Source organism: Piliocolobus tephrosceles, chromosome 12, assembly GCF_002776525.5.
Source record: "Piliocolobus tephrosceles isolate RC106 chromosome 12, ASM277652v3, whole genome shotgun sequence".
Taxonomy (NCBI): Eukaryota; Metazoa; Chordata; class Mammalia; order Primates; family Cercopithecidae; genus Piliocolobus; species Piliocolobus tephrosceles.
Window position 1 is genome coordinate 94,960,358 of NC_045445.1, and position 22,405 is coordinate 94,982,762.

At 41.2% G+C, this 22,405-nt stretch overlaps 1 protein-coding gene and 1 non-coding gene across 3 annotated transcripts in view; one reads left to right on the forward strand and one right to left on the reverse strand.

Moving 5' to 3' along the window:
- WNK3 (WNK lysine deficient protein kinase 3) overlaps positions 1-22,405 on the forward strand; it is a 171,181-nt gene that overhangs the window by 11,122 nt on the left and 137,654 nt on the right. For both annotated transcript variants that reach the window (XM_023202477.3, XM_023202476.2), the window contains exon 2: positions 12,973-13,628. In XM_023202477.3, the coding sequence (XP_023058245.1) occupies positions 13,092-13,628 (537 nt within the window). In that variant the 5' untranslated portion in view covers positions 12,973-13,091. The remainder of the gene's footprint in view (positions 1-12,972; positions 13,629-22,405) is intronic.
- LOC111536186 lies at positions 2,410-2,516 on the reverse strand. The gene has a single exon (XR_002729668.1). It is a non-coding gene; the product is annotated as a U6 spliceosomal RNA (small nuclear RNA).

A 22,405-nucleotide genomic window follows, 5' to 3' on the forward strand; every position in this document is an offset into this window, starting at 1 on the left:
GTCCAGGCTGGCTTTGAACTCCTGAGCTCAAGCAATCTGCCAGCCTCAGTCTCCCCAGGTGTTAGGGTTATTACAGGCGTGAGCCACCACTCCCAGCCAAGCCTGTGTTCTTTTTTTTTTTTTTTTTTTTTTGTGGATCAGCTAATTTTGAATTTCAAAATAATAAGTTCACAAAAGCTATTATTAATGGAAATATTCAACACCCAAGGTGATTTACAAAGTTTAGTTGAGATACTATCTTGTTCCCAGAACATTTATAAACACAACATATATATATACACACACATATGTGTATATATATATCACTGAGTTAAATTTATATATTGAAAATAGGAATATAAGATATAAAAATAAAAAACACAAAGGTTTAACTGAAAGTTTTTGTAATTATATACTTATATTGGGATTGCAAGATGAATACAATGCTATTTATTTTTTTCTTTTCTTTCTGAATTTATAGGGCTTGGAAGTATTTTGCATAGAAGACGATCTGTGTTCCGACATCTACCTAAAGTTCTTTGAACCTCAAGATAGAGATGATCTCTATTTTTATATTGCCACGTATCTGGGTTTGGTGCTCACCCTTCATTGTTTTCTTTTCTTTTCTTTTCTTTTTTTTTTTTTTTGATGCTGAGTCTCACTCTGTCGCCCAGGCTGGAGTGCGGTGGTGTGATCTCGGCTCATTGCAACCTCTGCCACCTGGTCTCAAGCAATTCTTGTGCCTCAGCCTCCCGAGTAGCTGGGACTACAGGCGTGTGCCACCATGCCCAGCTAATTTTTTTTTTTGTATTTTTAGTAGAGACGGGGTTTCTATTCATATGAAGGTAGTTCAACTCCTAAGGATCTGGGATAAGAAATAAGAGAAGAAAAATGCTGTTTCTAGACTCGCCTCTTTGTGGTTCTAATTTCTTCTCATCAGTACCTATAATTGCCAAAATAATATTTTTAAAACTCTGGGAAATATAAATTCACTTTGGTAATAGCTCATTCCGAGTATGTTTTAATAACTCTAGATAAATATATTTAAATAACATCCTCCAAATTGAATAGATTTTGAAGAATCCCCTCAAATATAGTTATTTATATATATTTTTATATTTGTATATATTTATATATATATTTTTTGACACGGAGCCTCGCTTTGTTCCCCAGGCTGGAGTGCAGTGGCGCCATCTCGCGAGGCTCACTGCAAACTCTGCCTCCCAGGTTCATGCCATTCTCCTGCCTCAGCCTTCAGAGTAGCTGGGACTGCAAGCGCCGCCCCCACGCCCAGCTAATTTTTTGTATTTTTAGTAGAGTCGGGATTTCACCGTGTTAGCCAGGATGGTCGACCTCCTGACCTCGTGATCCGCCCGCCTTGGCCTCCCAAAGTGCTGGAATTACAGGCATGAGCCACCGCGCCCGGCCTCATATATTTTTATGTTCAGTCAGGTCTTATGTTAGTTTATGAGAACTAAGACTCAGTTTTTTACTGTGAGGCAGTGAGTTATTCATATGTTTGTGATCATTGATTGTGGTCAGAACCACAAAGCTGAAAGACTGCAAAAGGAACATGTGAATCTTCTATGGTCAATATACTGACTTTGGAGTGGAATTTGCTTTTTTTTTTTCTTTTGAGACGGAATCTCGGTCTGTGGCCCAGGCTGGAGTGCAGTGGCACGATCTGGGCTCACTGCAAGCTCTGCCTCCTGGGTTCACGCCGTTCTCCTGCCTCAGCCTCCCGAGTAGCTGGGACTACAGGCGCCCGCCACCATGCCCGGCTAATTTTTTGTATTTTTAGTAGAGACAGGGTTTCATCGTGTTAGCCAGGATGGTCTTGACCTCCTGACCTCGTGATCCGCCTGCCTCGGCCTCCCAAAGTGCTGGAAATACAGGTGTGAGCCACCACGCCCGCCCAGAATTCGGTTTTAATTAATGTTATTTCCTCAGTTTTTCGTGGAAAATGTGAATTTCCCACCTTTGCCAGAGAAAATACTTATATTTTTATGTTGAAGCCCAAAGTTGTTTCTATTAAGTTGCAAGGCTAAATTAAATTAGTCTAATTTACAAAGTTGCTGGATAACTGGAATGGAATTATCTTTAAAAATGGATTTTGGGGACAGGCATGGTGGCCCATGACTGTCATCCCAGCACTTTGGGAGGCCAAGGAGGGAGAATCTCTTGAGCTCAGGAGTTTGAGACCCGCAGGGGCAACATGGCTTGACCTCATGTCTGCAAAAAACTTTTAAAATTAGCTGAGTCTGGTGGCATGTGCCTGTAGTCCCAGCTACTTGAAAGGCTGAAGTCGGAGGATCGCTTGAGCCTGGGAGGTCAAGGCTGCAGTGAACTGTGATCACACCACTGCAATTAAGCCTGGGCGACAGAGTAAGACCCTGTCTTAAAAAAAAGAAAAAATGGATATTGGGATTTAAAAATATGGAACACTTCACGAATTTGCATGTCATCCTTGTGCAGGGGCCGTGCTAATCTTCTCTGTATCGTTCCAATTTTAGTATATGTGCTGCCAAAGCGAGCACGAGCCTGAGTTGTGTTTTGTTTTGTTTTTTCTGAGACGGAGTCTTGCTCTGTTACCCAGGCTGGAGTGCAGTGGTGTGATCTTGGTTCTCTGCAACCTCCACCTCCCGGGTTCAAGCAATTATCTGCCTCAGCCTCCCGAGTAGTTGGGATTACAGGCTCCTGCCACCATGCCCGGCTAATTTTTGTATTTTTAGTAAAGACAGAGTTTCCTCATCTTGGCCAGGCTGGTCTTGAACTCCTGACCTTGTGATCCACCCTCCTCGGCCTCCCAAAGTGCTGGAATTACAGGCATGAGCCACCACGCCCAGCTGAGCTATGTTCTTAAACTGTTTTATGGTCAAGATCCACGATGACCCCACATATAGTATAGTCAAGAAGCTATTGAGGCCTGGCATGGTGGCTCATGCCTATAATCCCAGCACTTTGGGAGGCTGATGAGGGCAGATTGCTTGAGCCCAGGAGTTTGAGACTAGCCTGTGCAACGTGGCAAAAGCTTGTCTCTACAAAAAAATACAAAAAGTTAGCTAGGTGTGGTGGTTCACGCCTGTAGTCCCAGCTACTCGGGAGGCTGAGGTGGGAGGATTACTTGATCCCAGGGAGGTCAAGGCTGCAGGGAGCCATGATTGCACCACTGCACTCCATCCTGGGTAACAGAGTGAGGTCCTATCTTGAAAAAAAAAAAAAGCTATTGAATCCATGATGGCCCCAGATACTTATACTTAGTGAAGTTCTTGACCTAGTTTTTCTTACTCGTTGTTTACCTTTAGGTCACCAGCTATTACATCTTATTGTTGTCAGGCCTTTACTTTCCTCCTGGGATTCTTAACCCAGGAGGCCAGGCTAAAGATGAGAGTGGACACAGTGAGGGGTGGGAGGGTAGTATAGTTTTTAATAGGCATATTTGATAATGTGATGGTTTTGATTTTCATCAAAATGTTTTACTTTCAGAATTTTTTTTTTTTTGAGACAGAGTTTCACTCTTGTCACCCAGGCTGGAGTGCAATGGCACGATCTTGGCTCACTGCCACCTCTGCCTCCCGGGTTCAAGTGATTCTCCTGCCTCAGCCTCCCGAGTAGCTGGGATTACAGGTGCCCGCCACCATGCCCGGCTAAATTTTTGTATTTTTAGTAGAGACGGGGTTTCACCGTGTTGGCTATGCTGGTCTGGAACTCCTGACCACAGGTAATCACCCACCTTGGCCTCCCAGAGTTCTGGGATTATAGGCGTGTACCACCACACCCAGCCATATTTAAAAAAATTTTTTTTTGCAGGCAGAATCTCTCTCTGTCACCCAGGCTGGAGTGCAATGTTGCAATCATGGCTCACTGTAGCCTCCTGGGATCAAGTGATCCTCCCACCTCTGCCTCCCTAGTAGCTGGAACTATAGGCGTGGACCACCATGCTCAGCTTATATTTTTAAATTTTATTTTTTGTAGAGACAGGGTCTCCCTCTGTTGCCCGGGCTGGTCTCAAACTCTTGGGCTCAAGCTATCCTTCTGCCTCGGCCCCCCTCCCCTCCCAAGTATTGGGAGTACAAGTGTTAGCCATTGGCCCTGGCCAGGACATCATATTTTATTGAGATAAAATTTATATAACAGAATTTACAAATATAATATAAAAGTCAATGATTTTCAGTAAATTTATAGAGTTGTAAAATCTTGATTACAACTCAATTTTAGTTCATTACCATCATCCCTGAAAGATTGCGTGTGCTTATTTGCAGTCGATCCTGTTCCTGTGCCCTAGCCCCACCCACCAATCTATTTTCTGTTTCTGTAGCTTTGTATTTTCTGGACATTTCATATAAATGAAATCATATAGTATGCAGTCTTTTCCTCTGACGTCTTTTACTTAGCATAATGTCTTCATGGTTCATCCTTGTTAGAGCGTATATTAATACTCCATTCCTTTTTTTTTTTTATTTTTATTTTTTAGAGATGGGACCTCTCTATGTTACCCAGGCTAGCAGGCAGTGGCTATTCTTGGATGTGATCATAGCGCACTGCAGCCTTGAACTTCTGAGCTCAAGTGATCCTCCCACCTCAGCCTCCTGGGTAACTGAGATTATAGGTGTGTGCCACCACACCTGACACCATTCATTTTTATTGCCCAGTAATATTCCTTTTTTTTTTTTTTTTTGAGATGGAGCTTCACTCTTTTGCCCAGGCTGGAGTGAAGTGGCTCCATCTTGGCTCACTGCAACCTCTGCCCCCTGGGTTCAAGCGATTCTCCTGCCTCAGCCTCCTGAGTAGCTGGGATTATAGGTACCCACTACCACGCCTGGCTAATTTTTGTATTTTTAGTGGAGATGGGGTTTCACCACGTTGGCCAGGCTGGTCTTGAACTCCTGACCTCAAATGATTTGCCTACTTCGGCTTCCCAAAGTGCTAGGATTACAGGCATAAGCCACTGTGCCCAGCCTGCCCAGTAATGCTCTATTACACCTAATACATTTTGTTTATCCATTCATCAGTTAATAGACATTTGGATTGCTTCCACCTTTTGGCTATTGTGAATAGTGCTTCTGTGAACACTTGTACAAGTTCTTGTGTGGACATATGTTTTCATTTCTCTTAGGTAGATGATATCATATGGTAACTCTGTTGAACTTACTGAAGAACTGCCAGACTGTGTTCCAAAGCAGCTGTACCATTTTACATTCCCACCAGCAATGTATTAGGGGGTTCTGTTTTCTTCATATGCTTGCCAACACTTGTTACTGTCTTTTTTTATTGTAGGGTATGAAGTGGTATTTCACTGTGGTTTTGATTTGCATTTCCACAATAAGTAATGATGTGGAACAACATTTTATGTGTTTATTGGTCCTTTGGATTTCTTCTTTATAGAAATGTCTATTCAGATCTTTTGCCCATTTTAAGATTGGATTATTTGTCTTGTCATTATTGGGTTCTTTTTTTTTTTGATACAGGGTCCCACTCTGTCACCAAGGCTGGAGTGCTGTAGTGTGATCTCAGCTCACTGCAATCTCCCCCTCCCAGGCTCAAGTGATTCTCCTGCCTCAGCCTTCCTAGTAGCTGGGATTATAGGCGTGCGCCACTACTGCCCGGCTAATTTTTGTATTTTTAGTAGAGATGGGGTTTCACCATGTTGGCCAGGCTGATCTTGAACTCCTGATCTCAAATGATCCACCCGCCTTGGCCTCCCAGAGTGCTGGGATTACAGGCGTGAGCCACTGTGCCCGGCCATTATCGAGTTCTTAATATAGTTTGGTACCATCCCCTGTCACATATATGATTTGCACATACTTTCCTCTGCCCTGTAGGTTGTCCTCACCACTTTCTTGAAGGTATCCTTTGAAGCACAAAAGTTTAAAATTTTGAAGAGGTGAAGCTTCTCTGTTTTTTTGGTTTTTTGTTTTTTTGAGACTGAGTCTTACTCTGTTGCCCAGGCTGGAGTGCAGAGGAGTGATCTTGGCTCACTGTAACCTCTGCTTCCCAGCTTCAAGTGATTCTCGTGCCTCAGCCTCCTTAGTAGCTGGGATTACGGGCACATGCCACCATGCCCAGCTAATTTTTGTATTTTTAGTAGTGATTGGGTTTTACCATGTTGGCCAGGCTGGTCTCAAACTCCTGACCTCAAGTGATCCACCTGCCTTGGCTTCCCAAAGTGCTGGGATTAGAGTCGTGAGCCACCGTGCCCAGCCGAGGTGCAGCTTCTTAATTTTCTCTTTTATGCTTGTGGTTCTAGTGTTGTGGCTGGGAATTCATTGTCTGACCCGAGTTACTGAGATTTACTCTAATGTTTTCTTCTAAAAGTTTTATAGTTTTAGCTTTTGTATTTAGGACTATGATCCACTTTTAAATTTCTGTGTATGGTATGAGGTCGGGTTCCAGCTTCATTCTTTTGCATGTGGATTGCAGTTGTGCCAGCAAGTTTGTTTGAAATAACTCTTCTTTTCCCATTGAATGGTCTTGACCTCTATATTGAAAATCAGTTGACTGTAAATGTTAGGGCTTCTAGACTCTCAGTTCCATTGACCTATATGTCTATCCTTACCCTGTTGTTCATTTCTAATTTATTCATTTTTGGTAGGACAGCGTGCTCTGTATGATTTCAATCTCTTTAAATTTGTGGGGATTTGTTTTATTGCATAGCATGTGATTTTGTTTTTTCAGAGAATGTTCTATGTGTGCTTGAAAAGAATGTCTATTTTGCTATTGTTGGGTGAAGTGTTCTGTAGATGTCACTTAGGTCAAGTTGATTGATAGTATTGACCAAGTTTTCCATATACTTGTTGGTTTTCCGTCTAGTTACTCTCTCCATTATTGAGAGTGGGGTATTGAAATCTTTTGCTATTATTGAATTATCTATTTCTCCAATTTTGTCCGTTTTTATTAAATGTATTTTGGGACTCTGTTGTTAGATGTGTATTTGGTGTATTTGTCTTGATGAATTAACTCTTTTATCCATGTAAAATGCCCCTCCTTGTCTCTAGTGACATATTTTTGTCTTAGGGTACTGGTTTTTAAGACTGAGGGAAGATTTCTTTCTTCATCCTTCTTACTTGCTTTTTTTTTTTTTTTTTTTTTCTGGAGACAGAGTCTTGCTCTGTCACCTAGGCTGGAGTGCAGTGGCATCGTCTTGGCTCACTGCAGCCTCTGCCTCCCAGGTTCAAGCTATTCTCCTGCCTCAGCCTCCCGAGTAACTGGGATTATAAGCACGTACCACCACACCTGGCTAATTTTTGTATTTTTAACATAAATGGAGTTTCACCATGTTGGCCAGGCTGGTCTCAAACTCCTGACCTCAGGTGATCCACCCACCTTGACCTCCCAAAGTGCTGGTTTTACAAGTGTGAGCCACAGCATCCAGCTCTTACTTGCTTCTTATCCTATACTTTGGGAAGCCAGGTGTTAGAATTACTATACCAGAGCACCAGTACTTGCCACTCCTCTATTATATTAGGGGTCTGAATAAGGTTTTATTTTGTTTTTTATTTTAATTAATTAAATTTTTTGAGACAAGATCTCACTCTGTCACCCAGGTTGGACCGTAGTGTCTCACTGCAGCCTCAACCTCCCAGGCTCAGGTGATCCTCCCACCTCAGCCTCCCCAGTAGCTAAGACTACAGGTGCATGCCACCATGCCTGGCTAAGTATTTTTTTTTTTTTTTTTTTTGAGACGGGTTATTGCTCTGTCGCCCAGGCTGGAATGCAGTGACGTAATTTTGGCTCACTGCAACCTCTGCATTCTGGGTTCAAGCAATTCTTGAGCTTCAGCCTCCCAAGTAGTTGGGATTACAGGCATGAGCAACCACACCTGGCTAATTTTTGTATTTTTCACTAGAGATAGGGTTTCGACATGTTGGCCAGGCTGGTCTGAAACTCCTGACCTCAGGTAATCGGCCTGCCCTGGCCTCCCAAAATGCTGGGATTATAGGTGTGAGCCACCATGCCCAGCCCAGCCTGTTGTTTTTAAATTAAAAAAAAAAATTTCCCAACATCATGGACCTGAAGGCAAAGTTTTGTTTTGTTTTTGTTTTTGTTTTTGAGACAAGGTCTCTGTCACCCAGGCTAGAGTGCAGTGGCTCTGTCAGTCTCACTACAATCTTGTCCTCCTGGGCTCAAGGGATCCTCCTGCCTCAACCTCCTGGTGTTTGGACTACAGGCACATGCCAACATACCCAGCTAATTTTGTAATTTTTTTTGTAGAGATGGGGTCTTGCCATGTTGCCCAGGCTGGTCTCAATCTCCTGGGCTCAAGCGATCCTCCCTCCTTGGCCTCCCAAATTCCTGGGATTATATGCATGAACTGCTGTGTCTGGCGAAAGATTGTATTTTATTTTATTTTATTTTATTTATTTTTGAGACAAGGTCTCACTCTGTCATCCAGTCTGGAGTACAGTGGTATGATCTCGGCTCACTACAACCTCTGCCTCCTGGGTTCAAGCAATTCTTGTGCCTCAGCTTCCTGAGTACCTGGGATTGCAGGCATAATCCACTGCACCTGGCCTCAAATATTTTATTTATTTATTTATTTGAGACGAGTCTTGCTCTGTCGCCCAGGCTAGAGTGCAGTGGCACGATCTTGGCTCGCTGCATCCTCTGCCTCCCGGGTTCAAGCAGTTCTCTGCCTCAGCCTCTGAGTAGCTGGGATTACAGGCACCCGCCACCACACTCGGCTGATTTTTGTATTTTTAGTAGAAATGAGGTTTCACCATCTTGGCCAGGCTGGTCTTGGAACTCCTGACTTCATGATCCACCTGAATCGGCCTCACAAAGTGCTAAGATTACAGGCATGAGCCACTGCACCCAGCCAAATATTTTATTTTTTAAAAATAGGTTCTGTAGTAAAAAATTTTGAAGGCTTTCCAACTTAAATTCTCTGACTTAACTATTTTTGGCTCCTTGCTTAGATGTCTTTTTGTCTTACTTGTGGAGTTTTGCTCTTGAGGTTTAAAATCTCACCTAAAATGTTTAACATTTGGGGAACGTCGGTGAATACTGGATTCTTTTTATGCTGTTGTAGGTTTTTTTTTTCTTCCCCCAAGTCAAAAATTATTTCAAAATAAAGAGTTAAACTAGTTATCTTTTTTTACTTGCATGCAACACTAGTCTTATTAAGTGACTTTGAAAGTATATTGATTTGGCAATGTAACCTCATGGAGACCTTCATGAGTTCAGTTCTTAGCTTTGGTATTGATATAGATATGTCCTAGTAATGTCATCTGGCTGGCAAATTTTTGTGAGTTACCATAAGACTCTGTCTTTTCCCTCACAGCCATATTCATTCAGACAGTAGATTTTCTTGCATTTAGTAGTTCCTTAATGTGTCTGGAACCTATCTCTCCAGCCACTATTTTCATTCAAACCTCATCATCTCTTCTGGATTGTTGCAGTAGCTTTTTAATGGGTCTCCTTGTTTTACATTGTATGGCATAGAAGTCCTTGGTGTCTATCTGCCTCTCTGCGCTCATCTGCCTGCTTCTTCTGATGTGCATGTAAACAACTGCTCATGATACCACTCATACACTTACTCCATACTGTTTAATGCCTTTGCTTGTGATTTTCCCTCTGCCTGGATCAGCTAATTATCTTTCTTTTTTTATTATTATTATACTTTAAGTTCTAGGGTACATGTGCACAACATGCAGGTTTGTTACATATGTATACATGTTGGTGTGCTGCACCCATTAGCTCATCTTTTACATTAGGTATATCTGCTAATGCTATCCCTCCTCCATCTCCCCTCCCCACAATAGGCCACGATGTGTGATGTTCCCCTTCCTGTGTCCAAGTGATCTCATTGTTCAATTCCCACCTATGAGTGAGAACATGCGGTGTTTGGTTTTCTGTTCTTGCGATAGTTTGCTGAGAACGACTGTTTCCAACTGCATCCATGTCCCTACAAAGGACACGAATTCATCCTTTTTTATGCCTGCATAGTATTCCATGGTGTATATGTGCCACATTTTCTTAATCCAGTCTGTCACTGATGGACATTTGGGTTGATTCCAAGTCTTTGCTATTGTGAATAGTGCCGCAATAAACGTACGTATGCATGTGTCTTTATAGCAGCATGGTTTATAATCCTTTGGATATATCCCCAGTAATGGGATGGCTGGGTCAAATGGTATTTCTAGTTCTAGATCCTTGAGGAATCACCACACTGTTTTCCACAATGGTTGAACTAGTTTATAGACCCACCAACAGTGTAAAAGTGTTCTATTTCTCCAATGGCAATCATTAAAAAGCCAGGAAACAACAGCTAATTATCTTTCTTTGAGACTCAACTCAGCCTTTTTTTTTTTTTTCCCAGAAAAACTTACTAAGGATCTGACTTCATTCTTTTGCATGTGGATATCCAGTTGTCCCAGCACCATTTGTTGGAAAAACTATTCTTTCCCCATTGAATTTTCTTGGCAACCTTGTGGGTTTTTTGGGGGGTGGGGAGGATGGGGCGGGGGTGAGACAGAGTCTCACTCTGTCACCCAGGCTGGAGTGCAGTGGTGAGATCTCGGCTCATTGCAACCTCCACCTCTCAGGTTTAAGTGATTCACAGCCTTCACCGCCCAGGTTCAAGTGATTCTCCTGCCTCAGCCTCCCGAGTAGCTGGGTCTACAGGCACCTGCCACCACACCTGGCTAATGTTTTGTGTTTTATAGAGACGGGGTCTCACCATGTTGCCCAGGATGGTCTCGAACTCCTGAGCTCAGGCAATCCACCCACCTTGGCCTCCCAAAGTGCTAGGATTGCAGGCATGAGCCACTGCCCCCCGCCATTCTTGTTGAAAATCAATTAACCATAAATAATATGGCTTTATTTCTGAACTCAATTTTTATTCCATTTATCTATACATCTATTCTTATGCCAGGACTGTACTGTCTTAATACTGTACCTTTGTAGTAGGTTTTTGAATCAAAAAGTATGGATCCTCCAAATTTGTTCTTTTTCAAGATTGTATAAACTTTGGTTATTATGGGTCCCTTGAAATTCTGTATGCATTTTAGGATTAGCTTGATGTTTTCCACAAAGAAACCAGCTGGAATTTTGATGAAGTGAGTTGAATGTGTAGAACAACTTGGAGTATTTGTCTCTATTTTGTTTATTTTTTTTTTATTTTGTTTATTTTAGTTCAGGGTTTTTTCCTTCAGTTTTTCAAATTTGATATTTCTGTGCATTTTTGGTTTGACATAATTCTTAATAAATCTTTGTGACAAACTGTGCCCTTCAAGGTGCCTAACATAATAAGAAGCATACAGGCTTAACTTTGCAGTACGTGATTGTGGTGAGAAGGGAAGCATTTTCTTATTGGTGGTTTGACCACTCACTTGAAAAACTTTTCCCCACATATTTTCACATGTTTATTGTGCAAAGTTTTAGAAAATACAAAAAAGCAGAAAGAAAAATCCATAATTTCAGAGTTACCTCTGTAAGCTTGTATGTATTCCTTTTTACATTTAACCATATAATATACAGGGAACATCTTTTATCTCACTGAAGACTACAGTGTTTTATTGTTGTTGTTTTGTTTTTTGAGAGAGTCTCTATCGCCCAGGCTGGAGTGCAGTGGCGCAACCTCAGCCTTCTGGGTTCGAGTGATTCTCCTGCTTCAGTCTCTCCAGTAGCTGGGATTACAGGCGCCCGCCACCACACCCTGCTAATTTTTTTTGTATTTTCAGTAGGGTCAGGGTTTCACTAAACCAGGCTGATTTGGTCTCAAACTCCTGACCCCAAGTGATCCGCCCGCCTCGGCCTCCCAAAGTGCTGGGATTACAGGTGTGAGCCACTGCGCCCAGCCTACAGTGTTATTTTTAATGCTGTGGCTTACCTCATTTTGAGATACTTAATTAAACACCAATTAGGCTTATGTTTAGTTTTTTCCATAAGTGCTAGAATGAACATCTTTATAGTTAAATCTTTGCACGGATTCTTGACTATTTTCTAAGGCAAGTTCCTATAAGTAGAATTGCTAGTTTAAAAGAATACATGGTTTTGAGTCTTTCTTGCTATTGTTTTAGGATAGTATATTAATATTTGACAATAGTTTCTGTTAAAATCTGAAGACAAGCTTATAAGTATTTGCATTATTTCAAATTACTGTTGGATGTTTATAGCAGCAACATTCACAATAGTCAAAAGGTGGAAACAATCCAATCCATTGGCAGATGAATGGGATAAACAAAATGTGGTCTATAACATATGATGGAATATTATTCAGCCTTAAAAAGGAATGAAATTCTGATACACGCTACAACATCAGTGGACTTTGAAAATATTATACTAAGTGAAATAAGCCAGACACAAAAGGACAAATGTTGTCTGATTCCATTTATATGAATTACCTAGAATAAGCAAATTCATAGAGACAGAAAGTAGAATAGAAGTTACCAGGGGTGAGTGAGGGCTGATAGGGAATCATTGTTTAACGGGTACAGAGTTTCAGTTTGGGATGATTAAAAAGCTCTGGGCATGGATAGTAGTGATGATTACAGAACACTGTGAATGTACTTAACACCACTGAATTATATACTTAAAAATGGTTAAAATGGTAAATTTGACAATATGTATATTTTAGTACAGTAAAAGAAACTACTATTGATGAATTCCAGAATTTTAGACAAAAACCACCTAGAAACCATGTGGTTGTTTTACTTATTGTGTTTGTCACATTGTGGCTAAGTGAACTCAGGGTTTGGGTACTCATTTTGAGTTTGATGGATTGACAGATGGAGCTGAGAACTAGGTTTCTAACCAATATTCATGCAATATGAAGACAGATTGAGCTATATACTAAGTAGTCTGCTAGGCACTGAGGACTAATGGTAAACAAGATAAGACACAGTCCCTAGAGTCTTCTGGTTCCTAAGATTGGACAGAAAAAAGAATAAACTTCTTATTAAGGAAAAAGGGATTAAAAAATCAGGTGATTTGTTTTCTCCTTAATGATTTCCTTTGTAGGGTGATTTTAAAATATCTTTTCCCCTCCTTCAGGTTGCTATGGAAATACATGACCACGCAAAAGGAAGTCCATTCTGATAATTCTGATACCTGAGATGTAACTGGACTGAAGAGTAGAAACAGGAAAAATTTTAGTGCCAACTTTAATTACAATGGCCACTGATTCAGGGGATCCAGCCAGCACAGAAGATTCTGAGAAACCTGATGGAATTTCATTTGAAAACAGAGTTCCCCAGGTTGCTGCAACTTTGACAGTAGAAGCTAGACTAAAGGAGAAAAACAGCACCTTCTCTGCTTCTGGGGAAACTGTAGAAAGGAAGAGATTTTTCCGAAAGAGTGTTGAAATGACGGAAGATGACAAAGTTGCCGAATCATCCCCCAAAGATGAGAGAATTAAGGCTGCAACGAATATTCCAAGAGTAGATAAACTTCCTTCAAATGTGCTGAGAGGTGGACAAGAAGTTAAATATGAACAGTGTTCAAAGTCAACCTCGGAAATCTCAAAAGATTGTTTCAAGGAGAAAAATGAAAAGGAAATGGAAGAAGAAGCAGAAATGAAGGCTGTAGCTACTTCTCCTAGTGGCAGATTCCTGAAATTTGACATAGAACTAGGAAGAGGAGCATTTAAAACAGTATATAAAGGACTGGACACTGAAACATGGGTTGAGGTTGCTTGGTGTGAGCTGCAGGTAGGTATATAATCTTGGTTATAATAAATTCAAGTGTTAGCTGGCCTGGCCTTCTGTGTGATCCATGATTAAAATGTATCATGGATTAAAATAAAATGAAGGGCTTGTCCTCCACATCTTAGAAATTATGGTCCTTTCCTATGTCCTCTTAGGAGCTCACTCCAAACTTTTTTTTTCTCCTGTTGTTTTCTTTTCTGTTTTAAAGGGGAAGAAAAAAATCTGTCATGGCTTTCTTTCTTTCTTTTCTTTTTTTTTTTTTTTTGAGGCCGAATCTTGATCTGTCACCCAGGCTGGAGTGCAGTGGCGCAATCTCGGCTCACTGCAACCTCCGCCGCCTCAGCCTCCCAAATAGCTGGGATTACAGGCGCATGCCACTATGCCCCACTGATTTTTTGTTTTTTTAGTCGAGACAGGGTTTCACCATGTTGAACAGGCTGGTCTTGAACTCCTGACCTCAGGTGATCCTCCTGCCTTGGCCTCCCGAAGTGTTGGGATTACAGGCGTGAGTCATGGCTCCCAGCCTTATCATGACTTTCTTTTGGAAAAATTGTTTTAATTTGTTAGCTTTAGGAAAGTCCCCAAACTCTTAATGTCTCCTTTTGAAAACTTTTCATAAATATATGACTTATGAGTTGATTGTTATACTAAGTACTTGATAGGGAAATACATTCAGTGTGGCATATACCTTTTCTCTTTTTCTTTCATCAAAATCTTAGGGGTTCATGTGGTATTTTTCACAACAGGAAAGGTTTTACTTGATTCTTTGAGGACCTTCACTGATAGAAACTCATGAAGCCTTTGAGTTTACCTCAGAGAGTATCACTGGAAGAAATAATCACCAGAATCTATTGAAGTTATTCAACTAGAATGTGTTTAGAAAGGAGAAATGAAAGTAACAGGAGAATGATTGAATTGCCTACATATTTGGTTCCATAATAAATGTTCATGTAGTACTTTTAATTAATGAAGAACTAAATAGGGACGGAACATCATAGAAGGGGTTATAATGAGAAGTTTTAGACAGATGTGGGTCAAATATAAGGAAAACCTTTGTGACCTCTGTCGGCCCATGGGAAATGGTTATTGATCACATGGGATGCTTAAGATTAAGATGGAATAAAGCCAGTTGCTAAGAACAGGTTTCTGTTGATTAAATTCCAGTGGTCTCTGTGAGTGTAGGTGTATATGTATGGAAACACCATTATTTCACTCATTCTGAATTTGCCGTAGGTTACTGTTCGGATAGGTTGGAATTTAGTCCAGGTTTCTGCATTTCTGGGAAGCTTTTTGTTTAATGCTGTGATTTCCAAACTTTACTGTTTATAAGAGTCAGTATTTGCTTCATATGCAAACTCTAGGGCCCATTGGTACAAATTCTGATTCAATAAATCTGGATTGGGGTGCAAGACTGCAAGTTTTAAAAACTTTCTAAGTGCTTCTAATTTAGGGAGTCCCTTGAACACTATTTGGAAAGCAAGTTACTCATCAGTCAGATCCATTCCAGTGGGTCTTGAAACGTATGTGCATGTGTGGAGTTTGCTTGGTTTTCTTCTCACCTGCTTTTTACCCTTTAAGAATTTTATATGGTATACATTGTAGTAGAAATATTAGATAATGCAGGCAAGCAAGCATCAGAATCATCTAAAATTCCAGTACTTTGAGTACAATGTTTTAAACGTTTTAGTATATACATCTTTCTGGTGTATATATATATATATGCACACACATATCTTTCTATAAAATTTTATAATCTTTATTTTCACTTATCTTGAATGTCTTTTCATTATCTGTAAGTGTATATTTATTTATTTTTGTTAGTATATATTTACATAATTTTTTTCTTTTTAAATTTTATTTTTTGATTTCCAAATTTTACTTTAAGTTCAGAGGTATATGTGCAGAATGTACCAGTTTGTTACATAGGTAAACGTGTGCCATGGTGGTTTGCTGCATAAATCATCCCATCACCTAGGTTTTTAGCCCAGCATCCATTAGCTGTTCTTCCTGATGCTCTCCCTCCTCCCACCCCCCAATTTTTAATTTTTTATTTATTTTATTAATTATTTTATTTTTTGAGACAGGGTCTCACTCTATTGCCCAGGCTGGAGTGCAGTGGCATGATCTCGGCTCATTGTAACCTCTGCCTCCCAGGCTGAAGCAATTCTCCCACCTCAGCCTCTCGAGTAGCTGGGACTACAGGTGTGTGCCACCACTCCTGGCTAATTTTGTTTTTGTATTTTTAGTAGAGCTGGGGTTTTGCCATGTTGCCCCAGTTGGTCTCAAACTCCTGGGGTCAAGCCATCTGCGTGCCTTGGCCTCCCACAGTCCTGGGATTACAGGTGTGAGCCACTTTGCCTGGCCTACATAATTTTTAAAAAATAGATGCTTAGTATTTCATTATAAGGTTCTTCTAGGTTATTTAAGCAGTCCCCTATTGTTGGATATGTAGGGCCTTTTTTTTTTAGGGGGAGATGTAATCTAATCTCACACTGTCATCTAGGCTGGAATGCAGTGACGTTGTCTTGGCTCACTGAAGCCTTAGCCTCCTGGGCTCAAGCAATCCTCCCACCTCAGCCTCACTAGTAGCTGGAACTACAGATGTGTGCCACCACACTCAGCTAATAGTGGTTTTTGTTTGTGTGTTTGTTTGTTTTAGACGGAGTCTTGCTCTGTTGCCCAGGCTAGAGTGCAGTGGCACAATCTCGGCTCACTGCAACTTCTGCCTCCCAGGTTCAAGCGATTATTCTGCCTCAGCCTCCCTAGTAGCTGGGACTACAGGTGCACGCCACCATGCCTGACTAATTTTTGTATTTTTAGTAGAGTTGGGGGTTTCACCATATTGGCCAGGCTGGTCTCGAACTCCTGACTTTGTGATCTGCCCGCCTCGGCCTCGCAAAGTGCTGGGATTACAGGCGTGAGCCACCACACCTGGCTGTGTTTTTATTTTTTGTAGAAATGAGGTCTTACTATTTTGCCCAAGCTGGTCTCACACTCCTGGGCTCAAGTGCTCCTTCTGCTTTGGCTTCTCAAAGTGCTGGGATTATAGGCATGAGCCACTGTAGCCTGCCAAGGTTTTTCTCTCTACTATTTTACTATTATAACCACGGCTATGATGAACATCCTTGTGTATAATACTAAAAGTTATGTACATTTTAACTTTATCTCTGCGTTCTGACATCAGGAGCACTCAACTTTTCGTGATACCATCTGTAAATGAGGGAAATAATTTCCATTCACTTGGTAGTAGGTTACATAGTAAAGATAAGTCAATCATTCTGCAAGCTGTGTACTCTAGTTATGTTAAAGGATGTTTAGGTAAAACTTGAAAATATTTCAGTGGGAGAAACTGCCTAGAATACTGACTTCCTTTTTTTTTTTTTTTTTTTGAGACAGAGTCTCGCTCTGTTGCCCAGGCTTGAGTGCTGTGGTGTAATTTCGGCTCACTGCAACCTCCTGGGTTCCAGCCTCCTGCGTTCAAGTGATTCTCTTGCCTCAGCCTCCCAAGTAGCTGAGATTACAGGCATGCACCACCATGCCTAGCTAAGTTTTGTATTTTTAGTAGAGGCAGGTTTTAACATACTGGCCAGGCTGGTCTTGAACTCCTGACCTCAGGTGACCTGCCCGCCTTGGCCTTCCAAAGTGCTAGGATTACAGGCATGAGCCACCGCACCTGGCTGTAGGATACTGACTTCTATCATTCACCTGTGGAAAGGTTTAAAAATCATAAGATCTTACTACTCGAAGTGTGGTCCCTGGACCAGCAGCGTGGACATCACCTGGGAGCTTGTCAGAACTGCATATTCCCAGGCCTCATTCCACACCTTCTGAATCAGAATCTGACTTTTAGTAACACCTCCAAGTAATTTCTATGCACAATTAAGTAGAGTTTGGAAAGCACTTGAAATATGGGACCAAACCCAACAGCTAGCTGAATTACAGTAGGCATTCCTTTAATACACTAACATTAACTTTATATTATATTATATTATGTATTCTGATTTCTGGCTTCCAGTCCAGACTTCTCAAATTGGAATCTTTAAGAGATGGGCTCCAGGAACTTACTGTTTAAAAGTTCCCAAGGTGCCGGGCATGGTGGTGCTCACCTATAGTCCTAGCTACTCAGAAGGTTGAGGCAGGAGAGTCACTTGAGCACCAGAGTTCGAGGCTGCAGTGAGTCGTGATTGTGCCCCACTGCACTCCACCCTGGGTGATAGAATGAGACCCTGTCTCAAAAAAAAAGTTCCCCAGGTAATTGGATACATAGCCAGATTTGAGAATCTCTAATATGGAGGAAATGTAATAAATATATAAAGTACATTTTAATTTACACAGAGAACAACAATTGTAATTTTCTGTTATAAAAGGAATGTCAAAATTAGTGGACTTATTTAATCAGTTTTTGGATATTACTTCATCTTCTGCATTTTTTTTTTAAGACAAAGTCTTGCTCTGTTGTCCAGGCTAGAGTACAGTGGCATGATCATAGCTCACTGTAACCTCGAATGCCTGGGCTCAAAGGATCCTCCCGAATAGCCAGGACTACAGGCATAGGCCACCACCCCCAGCTATTTTTTTTTTTTTTAATTTTTGAAATATTTTGTAGAGATGCCTTAGCCTCCCAAAGTGCTGGGATCCCAAAGTGAGCCACCGTGCCCAGCCTGCATGTTTGAAATTAAGAAAAACTAGCTTATTTATAATCCCAGGAGAATAAGGGGCATCATCTTTGAATTACTTCCTGAGTACAATGCAGTTTGTAATGTACAATTTCTCATTCTTCTTCTATAGTCTTATTTATTATATAATTAAACAATTCTGTAGAAAAAGACCCCAGTGAGCAGTTTAAATGCCTAAATTATTCTAGATTCTTTTTCATTCTTTTTTTATATGTGTGTGTGAGATTGTATGTATAATATGTATATATAATTGATATGTCCATACTTTTGTCTTATCAATTTGATATATGTTCTATTTATTCACATTATTAAAATGTGTAAACTATAGAATTGACACTACCTCTTGCTTAATTTTCTCCCCTAATGTTAGGTAATTCTTTTCTTTTTTTTTCTTTTTTATTTTTTGAGACAGGTTCTCACTCTGTCACCCGGGCTGGAGTGCAGTGGTATGATCACAGCTTACTGTAGCCTTGACCTTGTGGGCTTAATTGATTCTCCCACCTCAGCCTCCCTAGTAGCTGGGACCACAGATATGTGTCACCATGCCTGGCTAATTTTTGTATTTTTTGTAGAGACGGGGTTTTGCCACGTTGCCTAGGCTGGCCTCAAGTGATCCGCCCATCTCGGCCTCCCAAAGTGCTGGGATTGCAGGCGTGAACCACCACCACCTGGCCTTTTTATTTTTAGAGACAGAGCCTCACTCTGTCTCCCAGGTTGGTCTTCAAGTCCTGGGCTCAAGTGATCCTCCTGCCTTGGCCAACCAAGTAGCTGGGACTACAGGCACAAGCCGCTGTACCTGGTACTTTTCTTTTTTTAAATTTTTATTTTTGCATGTTTGATATGAAATTTATAGCTCAACAATAGGTTTTAATACCTTTTTCTCTTGATGGCATTCCCTTCTTCTCCATTGTGGATATTTGAATCTTGTGAAATAATTGTTTGTTTGCTTTTTGTAGAGACAGTCTCATTATGTTGTCCAGGCCAGTCTCGAACTCCTGGCTTCTAGAGGTCCTCCTGTCTCTGCCTCTCAGAGTGCTGAGATTATAGACATGAGCCACCATGGCCAACCTAATTCTGTCTTTTTTATCACCAACAAAGCAAAGGCAAACTGTGTAATAATTCTTAGCCTCACTCCATTTGTTTGGAATACATTGACCTTATGGTGCTGCAAAGAACTGGGAGTGATAAATTTTACTGCTGATATTTGACTTTGAGGATGTTGAAAACAAACTCTCAGATTTAGGATTTGGCTATAAACACCTGCACTTCAAGTTTTTCATATTTTATGGTTTCTATAACATGATTTTTTAAAGAGATAAGGTCTTGCTCTGTTGCCCAGGCTGGGATGCAATGGCATGTCGTAGCTCACTGCAACCTCAAACTCCTAGGCTCTAGCAATCTTCCCCCGTCAGATTTCCTAGTGGCATAGTCTCGGCTCACTGCAACGTCCACCTCCTGGGTTCAAGCAATTCTCCTGTCACAGCCTCCCGAGTAGCTGGGATTACAGGTGCACACCACCATGCCCAGCTAATTTTTTCAGGAGACGGAGTCTTGCTCTGTCATCAGGCTGGAGTGCAGTGGTGCGATCTTGGCTCACTGCAACCTCTGCCTCCTGGGTTCAAGTGATTATCGTGCCTCAGCCTCCCCAGTAGCTGGGACTATAGGCGCCTGCCACCACACCTAGTTAATTTTTTGTATTTTTAGTAGAGACAGGGTTTCACTGTGTTAGCCAGGATGTTCTCAATCTCCTGAGCTCGTGATCTGCCTGCCTTGGCCTCCCAAAGTGCTGGGATTACAGGCGTAAGCCACTGTGCCCGGCCTAAGTTTTGTATTTTTAGTAGAGACAGGGTTTCACCATGTTAGCCAGGCTGGTCTAAAACTCCTGACCTCAAGTGATCTGCCTGCCTCAGCCTCCCAAAGTACGGGATTATGGGTGTGAGCCACTGCACCCAGCTATAATTTCTTTCATTTTAATTTTATTATTTTTTTTTTAGAGGCAGGGTCTCACTGTGTTGCTCGGGCTGGTCTCAAACTGCTGGGCTTAAGTGATTCTCCTGCCTTGGCCTCCCAAAGTGCTGGAATTACAGGCATGAGCCACTGCACCCAGTCTTTAATTTTTGTAGAGATGGCGTTTTGCTATGTTGCTCAGGCTAGTCTTGAACTCCTGGATTCAAGTGATCCTCCTACCTTGGCCTCCAAAAACACCAGGATTACAGGCATGAGCCACTGTACATGGCCCCCATAACTTGATTTAAAAAATACATTGATGGGGCCTGGCACGGTGGCTCACGCCTATAATACCAGCACTTTGGGAGGCCGAGGCAGGCGGATCACGAGGTCAGGAGATCAAGACCATCCTGGCTAACACGGTGAAAGCCCATCTCTACTAAAAATACAAAAAACTAGCTGGGTGTAGTGGTGGGCGCCTGTAGCCCCACCTGCTCGGGAGGCTGAGGCAGGAGAATGGCGTGAACCCAGGAGGTGGAGTTTGCAGTGAGCCGAGATTGCGCCACTGCACTCTAGCCTGGGCAACAGAGCGAGACTCCATCTCAAAAATAAAAATAAAAAATCAAACAAACAAAAATTAATGGAAAGACTTTGACCTATTGTTCTTTGTAAAACTTTGGTGAATTACTTGGTAATTGCTTGGTAAATTAGTAAATTACTGTGAGTGAGGGCTATCAGTCATAAGTGCTATTTAGAAGACTGTATTTTAGTTTATGATGTTGAAATACTTGGTCACATGTTACTGAAAGACCAGTTTAGCAACTCTCAGAAAGAATCAATCACAGGAGTTTGTATAGTTTCTTCCTCCGCTAACAGTTTGAAAATTAACATCACTTAGCTTTTACACATGGAAATACAACCAGTTTTTGCTCTACGATGAGTTGGAAAATACTTACACCAGTACATTTATCATTTGTTTTCTTCATTTAATGGAACTATTTCCTTTTTTTTTTTTTTTTTTTTTGAGAGGGAGTCTCGCTGTGTTGCCCAGGCTGGAGTGCAATGGCATGATCTTGGCTCACTGCAACCTCCGCCTCCCGGGTTCAAGCGATTCTCCTGCCTCAACCTCCTGAGTAGCTAGGATTACAGGCATGTGCTACCATGTCCAGCTGATTTTTGTGTTTTTAGTAGAGACTGGGTTTCACCATGTTGGCCAGGCTAGTCTTGAACTTCTGACTTCAGGTGATCCACCCGTCTTGGCCTTCCAAAGTGCTGGGATTACAGGTGTGAGCCACAACACCCAGCCAGTGGAACTTTTTTCTAAATATAGAAACATCATAGATATCTGAAATATGTTTTGTTGACTTTTTCTAAAATGTATTTGAGTATGCTTGTAATAAGCCTTACTCTGTGGTCAGATAGGTGATTGTGTACTTTGGAGGGTAAACAGACCTTTGAATAGCACTTAGATATCTAACAACTTGAGCTATAGTCTGTGAACCGAACCAAACATGACACTGAAAAGAAATACCAAAAGGAAAAAAATGGCACAATAGAGTATAGCAGGTTGACATGTTGAGTGAGCATTCTAATATACTTTCATTATAGTAATGAATATACTCAAAGCAATGCAGTGGAAGTAACAGCTTAAAAATCCATACTTCCACACCTGAAGCATCTATCAAAATTGTGGAAGAACTTATTTCTATTTTATTTTCATTCATCATCTAAGTATACTTTGGGGAAAACTATATTTTGAGACATCAGCCCTATTACATTTGATTGTGAAATTAGAATTAGATATGAAAACAGTTGAATTTCCAATAAAGGAAAAAGTAATTTAAAAAATAGATGCTAGAATTTCTGTTTCTGAATATAGTTGTTTACAGTATTCGCGCTGGGACACTTAATTTTGCTCCCAAAATATTTTTATGACCCTCTTGGAAATGTTTCTGGATTCCCTTTTAGCCGTGTAAGAAAGTACTTCATTACATTATAGACACATGCCAAATAGTCTGATTCAGTGTGATTTCCCACTCTCTTCATCAGATCCAGCCCTAAAAGTAGAATTCACTCTTGGACAAAGCGTGATTACATTGAAGGGAGGAGGGATAGAGCTTGCTTAAATATACATGTTCTCGTTTCTGTTTTAAAACT